Source organism: Oncorhynchus kisutch, unplaced genomic scaffold, assembly GCF_002021735.2.
Source record: "Oncorhynchus kisutch isolate 150728-3 unplaced genomic scaffold, Okis_V2 Okis07a-Okis12b_hom, whole genome shotgun sequence".
Lineage (NCBI taxonomy): Eukaryota > Metazoa > Chordata > Actinopteri > Salmoniformes > Salmonidae > Oncorhynchus > Oncorhynchus kisutch.
The window spans coordinates 9,520,270-9,534,841 of NW_022261984.1; the positions used below are offsets into that span (position 1 = coordinate 9,520,270).

Below are 14,572 nucleotides of genomic sequence, written 5' to 3' on the forward strand. Positions count from 1 at the left end.
ACAGCTGCTCTACCAGCTGATCTACCATACCTTACAGCTGCTCTACCGTACCTAACAGCTGCTCTACCATACCTAACAGCTGCTCTACCATACCTAACTGCTGCTCTACCATACCTAACAGCTGATCTAACAGCTGCTCTACCATACCTAACAGCTGCTCTACCATACCTAACAGCTGCTCTACCATACCTAACAGCTGCTCTACCATACCTAACAGCTGATCTACCATACCTAACAGCTGATCTACCATACCTAACAGCTGATCTACCATACCTAACAGCTGCTCTACCATACCTAACAGCTGCTCTACCATACCTAACAGCTGATCTACCATACCTAACAGCTGATCTACCATACCTAACAGCTGCTCTACCATACCTAACAGCTGCTCTAACAGCAGAGCATAGTATTATCAACAACTTTTTTACAGTCAACATCTCTACTTCTATAGATTGATATAGAATTAAAATGAATATTGAATGATCTTTAGTCCACAACATACATGAGAATACATATGTTGTTCATCTTTCATTTTCCCTGGCAGAAAGATTCATAATGATTGACAGATTGCTTGGTTGATTTATTCATGTATTGATCGATCAATCGATTTAATTTATTGTATCATCAAAATGAGAAGGGTGCTCCTGCCAGACACAACATTGCAATCAATAGAAACATATACAGTGCCTTGCGAAAGTATTCGGCCCCCTTGAACTTTGCGACCTTTTGCCACATTTCAGGCTTCAAGCATAAAGATATAAAACTGTATTTTTTTGTGAAGAATCAACAACAAGTGGGACACAATCATGAAGTGGAATGACATTTATTGGATATTTCAAACTTTTTTAACAAATCAAAAACTGAAAAATTGGGCATGCAAAATTATTCAGCCCCCTTAAGTTAATACTTTGTAGCGCCACCTTTTGCTGCGATTACAGATGTAAGTCGCTTGGGGTATGTCTCTATCAGTTTTGCATATCGAGAGACTGACATTTTTTCCCATTCCTCCTTGCAAAACAGCTCGAGCTCAGTGAGGTTGGATGGAGAGCATTTGTGAACAGCAGTTTTCAGTTCTTTCCACAGATTCTCGATTGGATTCAGGTCTGGACTTTGACTTGGCCATTCTAACACCTGGATATGTTTATTTTTGAACCATTCCATTGTAGATTTTGCTTTATGTTTTGGATCATTGTCTTGTTGGAAGACAAATCTTCGTCCCAGTCTCAGGTCTTTTGCAGACTCCATCAGGGTTTCTTCCAGAATGGTCCTGTATTTGTCTCCATCCATCTTCCCATCAATTTTAACCATCTTCCCTGTCCCTGCTGAAGAAAAGCAGGCCCAAACCATGATGCTGCCACCACCATGTTTGACAGTGGGGATGGTGTGTTCAAGGTGATGAGCTGTGTTGCTTTTACACCAAACATAACGTTTTGCATTGTTGCCAAAAAGTTCAATTTTGGTTTCATCTGACCAGAGCACCTTCTTCCACATGTTTGGTGTGTCTCCCAGGTGGCTTGTGGCAAACTTTAAACAACACTTTTTATGGATATCTTTAAGAAATGGCTTTCTTCTTGCCACTCTTCCATAAAGGCCAGATTTGTGCAATATACGACTGATTGTTGTCCTATGGACAGAGTCTCCCACCTCAGCTGTAGATCTCTGCAGTTCATCCAGAGTGATCATGGGCCTCTTGGCTGCATCTCTGATCAGTCTTCTCCTTGTATGAGCTGAACGTTTAGAGGGACGGCCAGGTCTTGGTAGATTTGCAGTGGTCTGATACTCCTTCCATTTCAATATTATCGCTTGCACAGTGCTCCTTGGGATGTTTAAAGCTTGGGAAATATTTTTGTATCCAAATCCGGCTTTAAACTTCTTCACAACAGTATCTCGGACCTGCCTGGTGTGTTCCTTGTTCTTCATGATGCTCTCTGCGCTTTTAACGGACCTCTGAGACTATCACAGTGCAGGTGCATTTATACGGAGACTTGATTACACACAGGTGGATTGTATTTATCATCATTAGTCATTTAGGTCAACATTGGATCATTCAGAGATCCTCACTGAACTTCTGGAGAGAGTTTGCTGCACTGAAAGTAAAGGGGCTGAATAATTTTGCATGCCCAATTTTTCAGATTTTGATTTGTTAAAAAAAGTTTGAAATATCCAATAAATGTCGTTCTACTTCATGATTGTGTCCCACTTGTTGGTGATTCTTCACAAAAAAATACAGTTTTATATCTTTATGTTTGAAGCCTGAAATGTGGCAAAAGGTCGCAAAGTTCAAGGGGGCCGAATACTTTCGCAAGGCACTGTATATAGGATAAACACACATTGGCTAAAGTCTTCATTCCACTGTGGTTCACTGACTAGCATCTCACAATGGGAAGAGCAGGAAGCCACTGAAGGTGTTTCTCTTGTGACTGTCATCGTAGATTGTGGTTCCACCCAGTTGAACGTCAACTACGTCTCCCTGCTCTAGCAGCAGAGAGGCAGCATTAGCTACATGGTGCTGGGACTTTGCAATGTATTCCCAAAGACCTGCCTTCAGGGTTACGATGCCGTTTGTGCGGAGGTTGCAGTGTATGCCGCTGTTCCTTTCTACGATTCCGAACAAGGCGATTCTGAAGTAGTACACTCCCCTCACTGGGGCTGTGAAGTGACCTGGGAAAGCGATGGAACATGTGAGGCTCTCTCTCCATACAGAGTTCAGTTGAAGACTCTCTGTAGATAGTTCCGTTGAAGACTCTATAGATAATTCAGTTGAAGACTCTATAGATAATTCAGTTGAAGACTCACTGTAGATAGTTCAGTTGAAGACTCTCTATAGATAGTTCAGTTGAAGACTCTATAGATAGTTCAGTTGAAGACTCTCTATAGATAGTTCAGTTGAAGACTCTCTATAGATAGTTCAGTTGAAGACTCTCTATAGATAGTTCAGTTGAAGACTCTCTATAGATAGTTCAGTTGAAGACTCTCTATAGATAGTTCAGTTGAAGACTCTATAGATAATTCAGTTGAAGACTCTCTATAGATAATTCAGTTGAAGACTATAGATAATTCAGTTGAAGACTCTCTATAGATAGTTCAGTTGAAGACTCTCTATAGATAGTTCAGTTGAAGACTCTATAGATAGTTCAGTTGAAGACTCTATAGATAGTTCAGTTGAAGACTCTATAGATAGTTCAGTTGAAGACTATCTATAGATAGTTCAGTTGAAGACTCTCTATAGATAATTCAGATGAAGTCTATCTATAGATAGTTCAGTTGAAGACTCTCTATAGATAATTCAGATGAAGTCTATCTATAGATAGTTCATTTGAAGATTCTCTACAGATCAGTTCAAGAGTAAGAAATGGCAACACAGCGTACAGTGTAACTCACCATTAGTTGGGTTGTAGTGATTGCCGATGTTTGTCAGGATGTCCTTGTAGACCAGGGTAGTGGATGTGGGTCCATAGTAACCACCATAGTAACCCCCAACTCCCAAAGTAACAGAGAACGCTACCTTCCGTTCTGTTAGAGGAAACAAACAAAAACACACATTGGTCAGAAACCAACAAGAAATTGGTTTAAATTGTCAGACAACAATTTGTGGTTGTAATGTTTTAGTTACTATGGCAGCTTAACCTCCAGTCCTCTACCTGATCTCTGTCCTCCAGTCCTCTACCTGTTCTCTGTCCTCCAGTCCTCTACCTGTTCTCTGTCCTCCACTCCACTCCTCTACCTGTTCTCTGTCCTCCACTCCTCTACCTGTTCTCTGTCCTCCAGTCCTCTACCTGTTCTCTGTCCTCCAGTCCTCTACCTGTTCTCGGTCCTCCAGTCCTCTACCTGTTCTCTGTCCTCCAGTCCTCTACCTGTTCTCTGTCCTCCAGTCCTCTACCTGTTCTCGGTCCTCCACTCTTCTACCTGTTCTCTGTCCTCCAGTCCTCTACCTGTTCTCTGTCCTCCAGTCCTCTACCTGTTCTCTGTCCTCCAGTCCTCTACCTTTTCTCTGTCCTCCACTCCTCTACCTGTTCTCTGTCCTCCAGTCCTCTACCTGTTCTCTGTCCTCCAGTCCTCTACCTGTTCTCTGTCCTCCACTCCTCCAGCTGTTCTCTGTCCTCCAGTCCTCTACCTTTTCTCTGTCCTCCACTCCTCTACCTGTTCTCTGTCCTCCAGTCCTCTACCTGTTCTCTGTCCTCCAGTCCTCTACCTGTTCTCTGTCCTCCAGACCTCAGAGACCTGTTCTCTGTCCTCAGCTCCTTCACTCCTATACATTTTCTCTTTCTTCAGCTCATCCTCCATCTCTACCTGTGTTCTCTCTCTTCTTCTCCTCTACCTGTGTTCTCTCTCTTCTTCTCCTTTACCTGTGTTCTCTCTCTTCTTCTCCTCTACCTGTTCTCTCTCTTCTTCTCCTCTACCTGTGTTCTCTCTCTCTCTCTTCTCTACCTGTGTTCTCTCTCTCTCTTCTCTACCTGTGTTCTCTCTCTCTTTCTTCTCTACCTGTGTTCTCTCTCTCTCTTCTCTACCCGTGTTCTCTCTCTCTCTCTTCTCTAGCTGTGTTCTCTCTCTCTCTTCTCTAGCTGTGTTCTCTCTCTCTCTTCTCTAGCTGTGTTCTCTCTCTCTCTTCTCTACCTGTGTTCTCTCTCTCTCTTCCCTACCTGTGTTCTCTCTCTCTCTCTCTCTCTAGTCTACCTGTGTCCTCTCTCTCTCTCTTCTCTACCTGTGTTCTCTTTCTCTCTTCTCTACCTGTGTTCTGTCTCTTCAGCTCCTCCAGCTCAGTCTTCTGTAGTTCCACCTGGCTCTGAGAGTAGTTGGAGCTGACGTCAAGAGTCCTCATCTCCAGGGCTGGAACCAGAGAGCTCAATCCATCAATGAATACACTAATCGTTTACTAAAACACAACGTATGGATAAATCAATACACTAATCGATTACTAAAACATAATGCATGGATAAATGAATATACTAATCATTTACTAAAACACAACATGTGGATAAATCAATACACAGATGAATAAATAAATAGAAACACAGATAATAGAATGGGAGTGGGTGGACCGGGATCCGGGACCGGGATCCATCTTTCTGGTAGTAAATGGAAGTTAAAGTTTCTATTCATTTTAAATGTGAAATGTGGTACCAGCTAACATACAGTGGTTTAAAGGGATAGGTCCATTCTTTTCATTATATTTCTATGATTGAAATGACACCCATCCTGTATTCAACAGTGTGCTGTGTCTAAACCGATGACAGGCACAACACAGACACCTCTGATTATGTCAAATAGGGTCTAAGGTACATCATTTAGGAAAATTAGAAAAATCGTAGTGAATGCGTTTTAAGACAATTCATGTTAAAAATTCAACGTTTAAACATAAAAATTTAATAAATCATAGAATAGTTTAACAACCCTGTTTGTCAGCTTTCAAATGATTTCAAAGTCCTCCGTGATTGTTTTTCAGTGATGAAGACATGGGAGTCTCATGGTAGGGTGGGGTATGCAACATGGTAGGGTGGGGTTTGCAACATGGTAGGGTGGGGTTTGCAACATGGGTCCACTTGGTACAGCTCTATGTCCTGAATGGTTCAACCTGTCCCTTTCTGATCACTTCCACCATGGGCAAACATTGAAGGTTTGATCAAATCAAAAGGTGTGCAATCAGAAAGGGATTGAAATCATGCAGACGATAAATAAATAAATACACAATATTGGTTCAAATATAAAAATATATTACCCAAATCACAGATTCAACAGAATCTCTTGTTTTACCTTGATTCTCAGCCTTCAGTAGCTTCACCTGGTCCTCTGCAGTTCTCAGCCTTCAGTAGCTTCACCTGGTCCTCTGCAGTTCTCAGCCTTCAGTAGCTTCACCTGGTCCTCTGCAGTTCTCAGCCTTCAGTAGCTTCACCTGGTCCTCTGCAGTTCTCAGCCTTCAGTAGCTTCACCTGGTCCTCTGCAGTTCTCAGCCTTCAGTAGCTTCACCTGGTCCTCTGCAGTTCTCAGCCTTCAGTAGCTTCACCTGGTCCTCTGCAGTTCTCAGCCTTCAGTAGCTTCACCTGGTCCTCTGCAGTTCTCAGCCTTCAGTAGCTTCACCTGGTCCTCTGCAGTTCTCAGCCTTCAGTAGCTTCACCTGGTCCTCTGCAGTTCTCAGCCTTCAGTAGCTTCACCTGGTCCTCTGCAGTTCTCAGCCTTCAGTAGCTTCACCTGGTCCTCTGCAGTTCTCAGCCTTCAGTAGCTTCACCTGGTCCTCTGCAGTTCTCAGCCTTCAGTAGCTTCACCTGGTCCTCTACAGTTCTCAGCCTTCAGTAGCTTCACCTGGTCCTCTGCAGTTCTCAGCCTTCAGTAGCTTCACCTGGTCCTCTGCAGTTCTCAGCCTTCAGTAGCTTCACCTGGTCCTCTGCAGTTCTCAGCCTTCAGTAGCTTCACCTGGTCCTCTGCAGTTCTCAGCCTTCAGTAGCTTCACCTGGTCCTCTGCAGTTCTCAGCCTTCAGTAGCTTCACCTGGTCCTCTGCAGTTCTCAGCCTTCAGTAGCTTCACCTGGTCCTCTGCAGTTCTCAGCCTTCAGTAGCTTCACCTGGTCCTCTGCAGTTCTCAGCCTTCAGTAGCTTCACCTGGTCCTCTGCAGTTCTCAGCCTTCAGTAGCTTCACCTGGTCCTCTGCAGTTCTCAGCCTTCAGTAGCTTCACCTGGTCCTCTGCAGTTCTCAGCCTTCAGTAGCTTCACCTGGTCCTCTGCAGTTCTCAGCCTGAACTCCATCTCTGGAATAAAATACACAGCTCTTATTGACCCCATTTACACCTGGTGTTAATATGGGTCTGTGTTGTCTGATTCCTACCATCTAAAGTTATCACCTGGTGTTAATATGGGTCTGTGTTGTCTGATTCCTACCATCTAAAGTTATCACCTGGTGTTAATATGGGTCTGTGTTGTCTGATTCCTACCATCTAAAGTTATCACCTGGTGTTAATATGGGTCTGTGTTGTCTGATTCCTACCATCTAAAGTTATCACCTGGTGTTAATATGGGTCTGTGTTGTCTGATTCCTACCATCTAAAGTTATCACCTGGTGTTAATATGGGTCTGTGTTGTCTGATTCCTACCATCTAAAGTTATCACCTGGTGTTAATATGGGTCTGTGTTGTCTGATTCCTACCATCTAAAGTTATCACCTGGTGTTAATATGGGTCTGTGTTGTCTGATTCCTACCATCTAAAGTTATCACCTGGTGTTAATATGGGTCTTGTGTTGTCTGATTCCTACCATCTAAAGTTATCACCTGGTGTTAATATGGGTCTGTGTTGTCTGATTCCTACCATCTAAAGTTATCACCTGGTGTTAATATGGGTCTGTGTTGTCTGATTCCTACCATCTAAAGTTATCACCTGGTGTTAATATGGGTCTGTGTTGTCTGATTCCTACCATCTAAAGTTATCACCTGGTGTTAATATGGGTCTGTGTTGTCTGATTCCTACCATCTAAAGTTATCACCTGGTGTTAATATGGGTCTGTGTTGTCTGATTCCTACCATCTAAAGTTATCACCTGGTGTTAATATGGGTCTGTGTTGTCTGATTCCTACCATCTAAAGTTATCACCTGGTGTTAATATGGGTCTGTGTTGTCTGATTCCTACCATCTAAAGTTATCACCTGGTGTTAATATGGGTCTGTGTTGTCTGATTCCTACCATCTAAAGTTATCACCTGGTGTTAATATGGGTCTGTGTTGTCTGATTCCTACCATCTAAAGTTATCACCTGGTGTTAATATGGGTCTGTGTTGTCTGATTCCTACCATCTAAAGTTATCACCTGGTGTTAATATGGGTCTGTGTTGTCTGATTCCTACCATCTAAAGTTATCACCTGGTGTTAATATGGGTCTTGTGTTGTCTGATTCCTACCATCTAAAGTTATCACCTGGTGTTAATATGGGTCTGTGTTGTCTGATTCCTACCATCTAAAGTTATCACCTGGTGTTAATATGGGTCTGTGTTGTCTGATTCCTACCATCTAAAGTTATCACCTGGTGTTAATATGGGTCTGTGTTGTCTGATTCCTACCATCTAAAGTTATCACCTGGTGTTAATATGGGTCTGTGTTGTCTGATTCCTACCATCTAAAGTTATCACCTGGTGTTAATATGGGTCTGTGTTGTCTGATTCCTACCATCTAAAGTTATCACCTGGTGTTAATATGGGTCTGTGTTGTCTGATTCCTACCATCTAAAGTTATCACCTGGTGTTAATATGGGTCTGTGTTGTCTGATTCCTACCATCTAAAGTTATCACCTGGTGTTAATATGGGTCTGTGTTGTCTGATTCCTACCATCTAAAGTTATCACCTGGTGTTAATATGGGTCTGTGTTGTCTGATTCCTACCATCTAAAGTTATCACCTGGTGTTAATATGGGTCTGTGTTGTCTGATTCCTACCATCTAAAGTTATCACCTGGTGTTAATATGGGTCTGTGTTGTCTGATTCCTACCATCTAAAGTTATCATCTGGTGTTAATATGGGTCTGTGTTGTCTGATTCCTACCATCTAAAGTTATCACCTGGTGTTAATATGGGTCTGTGTTGTCTGATTCCTACCATCTAAAGTTATCACCTGGTGTTAATATGGGTCTGTGTTGTCTGATTCCTACCATCTAAAGTTATCACCTGGTGTTAATATGGGTCTGTGTTGTCTGATTCCTACCATCTAAAGTTATCACCTGGTGTTAATATGGGTCTGTGTTGTCTGATTCCTACCATCTAAAGTTATCACCTGGTGTTAATATGGGTCTTGTGTTGTCTGATTCCTACCATCTAAAGTTATCACCTGGTGTTAATATGGGTCTTGTGTTGTCTGATTCCTACCATCTAAAGTTATCACCTGGTGTTAATGTGGGTCTGTGTTGTCTGATTCCTACCATCTAAAGTTATCACCTGGTGTTAATATGGGTCTGTGTTGTCTGATTCCTACCATCTAAAGTTATCACCTGGTGTTAATATGGGTCTTGTGTTGTCTGATTCCTACCATCTAAAGTTATCACCTGGTGTTAATATGGGTCTTGTGTTGTCTGATTCCTACCATCTAAAGTTATCACCTGGTGTTAATATGGGTCTGTGTTGTCTGATTCCTACCATCTAAAGTTATCACCTGGTGTTAATATGGGTCTGTGTTGTCTGATTCCTACCATCTAAAGTTATCACCTGGTGTTAATATGGGTCTGTGTTGTCTGATTCCTACCATCTAAAGTTATCACCTGGTGTTAATATGGGTCTGTGTTGTCTGATTCCTACCATCTAAAGTTATCACCTGGTGTTAATATGGGTCTGTGTTGTCTGATTCCTACCATCTAAAGTTATCACCTGGTGTTAATATGGGTCTGTGTTGTCTGATTCCTACCATCTAAAGTTATCACCTGGTGTTAATATGGGTCTGTGTTGTCTGATTCCTACCATCTAAAGTTATCACCTGGTGTTAATATGGGTCTGTGTTGTCTGATTCCTACCATCTAAAGTTATCACCTGGTGTTAATATGGGTCTGTGTTGTCTGATTCCTACCATCTAAAGTTATCACCTGGTGTTAATATGGGTCTGTGTTGTCTGATTCCTACCATCTAAAGTTATCACCTGGTGTTAATATGGGTCTGTGTTGTCTGATTCCTACCATCTAAAGTTATCACCTGGTGTTAATATGGGTCTGTGTTGTCTGATTCCTACCATCTAAAGTTATCACCTGGTGTTAATATGGGTCTGTGTTGTCTGATTCCTACCATCTAAAGTTATCACCTGGTGTTAATATGGGTCTGTGTTGTCTGATTCCTACCATCTAAAGTTATCACCTGGTGTTAATATGGGTCTGTGTTGTCTGATTCCTACCATCTAAAGTTATCACCTGGTGTTAATATGGGTCTGTGTTGTCTGATTCCTACCATCTAAAGTTATCACCTGGTGTTAATATGGGTCTGTGTTGTCTGATTCCTACCATCTAAAGTTATCACCTGGTGTTAATATGGGTCTGTGTTGTCTGATTCCTACCATCTAAAGTTATCACCTGGTGTTAATATGGGTCTGTGTTGTCTGATTCCTACCATCTAAAGTTATCACCTGGTGTTAATATGGGTCTGTGTTGTCTGATTCCTACCATCTAAAGTTATCACCTGGTGTTAATATGGGTCTGTGTTGTCTGATTCCTACCATCTAAAGTTATCACCTGGTGTTAATATGGGTCTGTGTTGTCTGATTCCTACCATCTAAAGTTATCACCTGGTGTTAATATGGGTCTGTGTTGTCTGATTCCTACCATCTAAAGTTATCACCTGGTGTTAATATGGGTCTGTGTTGTCTGATTCCTACCATCTAAAGTTATCACCTGGTGTTAATATGGGTCTGTGTTGTCTGATTCCTACCATCTAAAGTTATCACCTGGTGTTAATATGGGTCTGTGTTGTCTGATTCCTACCATCTAAAGTTATCACCTGGTGTTAATATGGGTCTGTGTTGTCTGATTCCTACCATCTAAAGTTATCACCTGGTGTTAATATGGGTCTGTGTTGTCTGATTCCTACCATCTAAAGTTATCACCTGGTGTTAATATGGGTCTGTGTTGTCTGATTCCTACCATCTAAAGTTATCACCTGGTGTTAATATGGGTCTGTGTTGTCTGATTCCTACCATCTAAAGTTATCACCTGGTGTTAATATGGGTCTGTGTTGTCTGATTCCTACCATCTAAAGTTATCACCTGGTGTTAATATGGGTCTGTGTTGTCTGATTCCTACCATCTAAAGTTATCACCTGGTGTTAATATGGGTCTTGTGTTGTCTGATTCCTACCATCTAAAGTTATCACCTGGTATTAATATGAGTCTTGTGTTGTCTGATTCCTACCATCTATCTGGCCCCAGTGTCCACATTGTGTCTCCTATCTGGCTCGTCTCCACATTGTGTCTCCTATCTGGCTCGTCTCCACATTGTGTCTCCTATCTGGCTCGTCTCCACATTGTGTCTCCTATCTGGCTCGTCTCCACATTGTGTCTCTATCTGGCCCCAGTGTCCACATTGTGTCTCCTATCAGGCCCCAGTGTCCACATTGTGTCTCCTATCTGGCCCCAGTCTCCACATTGTGTCTCCTATCTGGCCCCAGTGTCCACATTGTGTCTCCTATCAGGCCCCAGTGTCCACATTGTGTCTCCTATCTGGCTCGTCTCCACATTTTCTCCTATCTGGCCCCAGTCTCCACATTGTGTCTCCTATCAGGCCCCAGTGTCCACATTGTGTCTCCTATCTGGCTCGTCTCCACATTTTCTCCTATCTGGCCCCAGTGTCCACATTGTGTCTCCTATCAGGCCCGAGTCTCCACATTGTGTCTCCTATCAGGCCCCAGTGTCCACATTGAGTCTCCTATCAGGCCCCAGTCTCCACATTGTGTCTCTTATCTGGCTCGTCTCCACATTGTGTCTCTTATCTGGCTCGTCTCCACATTGTGTCTCCTATCTGGCCCCAGTGTCCACATTGTGTCTCCTATCTGGCCCCATTCCTCACATTGTGTCTCCTATCTGGCTTGTCTCCACATTGTGTCTCCTATCTGGTTCGTCTCCACATTGTGTCTCCTATCTGGCTCGTCTCCACATTGTGTCTCCTATCGGGCTCCAGTCTCCACATTGTGTCTCCTATCTGGCCCCAGTCTCCACATTGTGTCTCCTATCTGACTCGTCTCCACATTGTTTCTCCTATCTGGCTCCAGTGTCCACATTGTGTCTCCTATCTGGCTCCAGTCTCCACATTGTGTCTCCTATCTGGCTCGTCTCCACATTGTGTCTCCTATCAGGGCCCAGAGTCCAAGTTGTGTCTCCTATCTGGCTCCAGTCTCCACAGTGTGTCTCCTATCTGGCTCGTCTCCACATTGTTTCTCCTATCTGGCTCCAGTCTCCACATTGTGTCTCCTATCTGGCTCCAGTGTCCACATTGTGTCTCCTATCTGGCTCCAGTGTCCACATTGTGTCTCCTATCTGGCCCCAGTGTCCACATTGTGTCTCCTATCTGGCTCCAGTCTCCACATTTTGTCTCCTATCTGGCCCCTGTGTCCACATTGTGTCTCCTATCTGGCTCCAGTCTCCACATTGTGTCTCCTATCTGGCTCCAGTGTCCACATTGTGTCTCCTATCTGGCCCCAGTCTCCACATTCTGTCTCCTATCTGGCTCGTCTCCACATTGTGTCTCCTATCTGGCTCCAGTCTCCACATTGTGTCTCCTATCTGGTCCCAGTCTCCACATTGTGTCTCCTATCTGGCAAGTCTCCACATTGTTTCTTCTATCTGGCTCCAGTGTCCACATTGTGTCTCCTATCTGGCTCCAGTCTCCACATTGTGTCTCCTATCTGGCTCGTCTCCACATTGGGTCTCCTATCAGGCCCCAGTGTCCACATTGTGTCTCCTATCTGGCTCCAGTCTCCACATTGTGTCTCCTATCTGGCTCATCTCCACATTGTGTCTCCTATCAGGCCCCAGTGTCCACATTCTGTCTCCTATCTGGCTCCAGTCTCCACATTGTGTCTCCTATCTGGCTCGTCTCCACATTGTTTCTCCTATCTGGCTCCAGTCTCCACATTGTGTCTCCTATCTGGCTCCAGTGTCCGCATTGTGTCTACTATCTGGCCCCAGTGTCCACATTGTGTCTCCTATCTGGCTCCAGTCTCCACATTGTGTCTCCTATCTGGCCCCAGTGTCCACATTGTGTCTCCTATCTGGCTCCTATCTGTGCTATATTCAATGTGCTGTGTTGAGTGTGACACCTTACCTAGATCTCTCTTACCATCAGAATGCATTGACACCTTACCTAGATCTCTCTTACCATCAGAATGCATTGACACCTTACCTAGATCTCTCTTACCATCAGAATGCATTGACATCTTACCTAGATCTCTCTTACCATCAGAATGCATTGACACCTTACAAAACAAGAACATATATTTTCTGGGTAAATGAGACGGACTCAAAACAAGAACATATATTTTCTGGGTAAATGAGACGGACTCAAAACAAGAACATATATTTTCTGGGTAAATGAGACGGACTCAAAACAAGAACATATATTTTCTGGGTAAATGAGACGGACTCAAAACAAGAACATATATTTTCTGGGTAAATGAGACGGACTCAAAACAAGAACATATATTTTCTGGGTAAATGAGACGGACTCAAAACAAGAACATATATTTTCTGGGTAAATGAGACGGACTCAAAACAAGAACATATATTTTCTGGGTAAATGAGACGGACTCAAAACAAGAACATATATTTTCTGGGTAAATGAGACGGACTCAAAACAAGAACATATATTTTCTGGGTAAATGAGACGGACTCAAAACAAGAACATATATTTTCTGGGTAAATGAGACGGACTCAAAACAAGAACATATATTTTCTGGGTAAATGAGACGGACTCAAAACAAGAACATATATTTTCTGGGTAAATGAGACGGACTCTTCATTATAATACATTGCATTGTGGCAACTCTTATTACCTGAATTCTGTGTCTTCACGTCCTCCAGTTGACTTTGAGTGACAGTCAGTTCCACTCTCTGTTCCACCACCATGTCTCTCAGCGCTTTCAGCTCAGCCCAGAGGTCCGGCTCAGAGTCTGTCTGTCCGTCTGTCTTTCCGTCTGCTGGTGTTTTGACCACCTCGTTTTCCGTCTTGAAATCTACAGCTTCGGTGACCTTTACCCCTTGACCTTTGGTGACTCCTAGCCCACACAGGCAGAGGAGCAACAGCAGAGGAACGACAGAGACAGACTTCTGCATCTTCATTTCACAATCACAGCTTGCTAATGGAACTGGAGGTCTGAATATTGTTTACCCTTAAATCCACACTGACTCCTCCTCCTCACCCATCCCCCTAGTCATGTTACAACACTAACCTAGTCAAGCCTGACTCCTCCTCCTGACTCCTCCTCCTCACCCAACCCCCTAGTCATGTTACAACACTAACCTAGTCAAGCCTGACTCCTCCTCCTGACTCCTCCTCCTCACCCATCCCCCTAGTCATGTTACAACACTAACCTAGTCAAGCCTGACTCCTCCTCCTCACCCATCCCCCTAGTCATGTTACAACACTAACCTAGTCAAGCCTGACTCCTCCTCCTGACTCCTCCTCCTCACCCATCCCCCTAGTCATGTTACAACACTAACCTAGTCAAGCCTGACTCCTCCCCCTAATCATGTTACAACACTAACCTAGTCAAGCCTGACTCCTCCTCCTGACTCCTCCTCCTCACCCAACCCCCTAGTCATGTTACAACACTAACCTAGTCAAGCCTGACTCCTCCTCCTGACTCCTCCTCCTCACCCATCCCCCTAGTCATGTTACAACACTAACCTAGTCAAGCCTGACTCCTCCTCCTGACTCCTCCTCCTCACCCATCCCCCTAGTCATGTTACAACACTAACCTAGTCAAGCCTGACTCCTCCTCCTCACCCATCCCCCTAGTCATGTTACAACACTAACCTAGTCAAGCCTGACTCCTCCTCCTGACTCCTCCTCCTCACCCATCCCCCTAGTCATGTTACAACACTAACCTAGTCAAGCCTGACTCCTCCTCCTCACCCA

At 43.7% G+C, this 14,572-nt stretch overlaps 1 protein-coding gene across 1 annotated transcript; it reads right to left on the reverse strand.

Moving 5' to 3' along the window:
* Positions 1-2,238: 2,238 nt before the first annotated feature.
* LOC116360131 (uncharacterized) lies at positions 2,239-13,821 on the reverse strand. The gene is made up of 6 exons (XM_031814805.1): positions 13,488-13,821; positions 6,705-6,739; positions 5,752-5,779; positions 4,729-4,827; positions 3,382-3,513; positions 2,239-2,661 (listed from the first exon to the last, which is right to left on the reverse strand). Exons 1-6 carry the CDS (start codon positions 13,771-13,773, stop codon positions 2,375-2,377), a joined length of 867 nt encoding a protein of 288 aa, XP_031670665.1. The 5' UTR covers positions 13,774-13,821; the 3' UTR covers positions 2,239-2,374.
* Between the last annotated feature and the right edge of the window lie 751 nt (positions 13,822-14,572).

Bases quoted from the DNA above. Each gene is read 5' to 3' on its own strand.
- LOC116360131 (XM_031814805.1), bottom strand. From the start codon at position 13,773: ATGAAGATGCAGAAGTCTGTCTCTGTCGTTCCTCTGCTGTTGCTCCTC. The intron at 5,780-6,704 runs GTGAAGCTACTG...GCAGAGGACCAG, and splicing joins TGAGAACTGCAGAGGACCAG to GTGAAGCTACTGAAGGCTGA. The intron at 3,514-4,728 runs GTAGAGAAGAGA...TTCCTCTAACAG, and splicing joins GCTGAAGAGACAGAACACAG to AACGGAAGGTAGCGTTCTCT.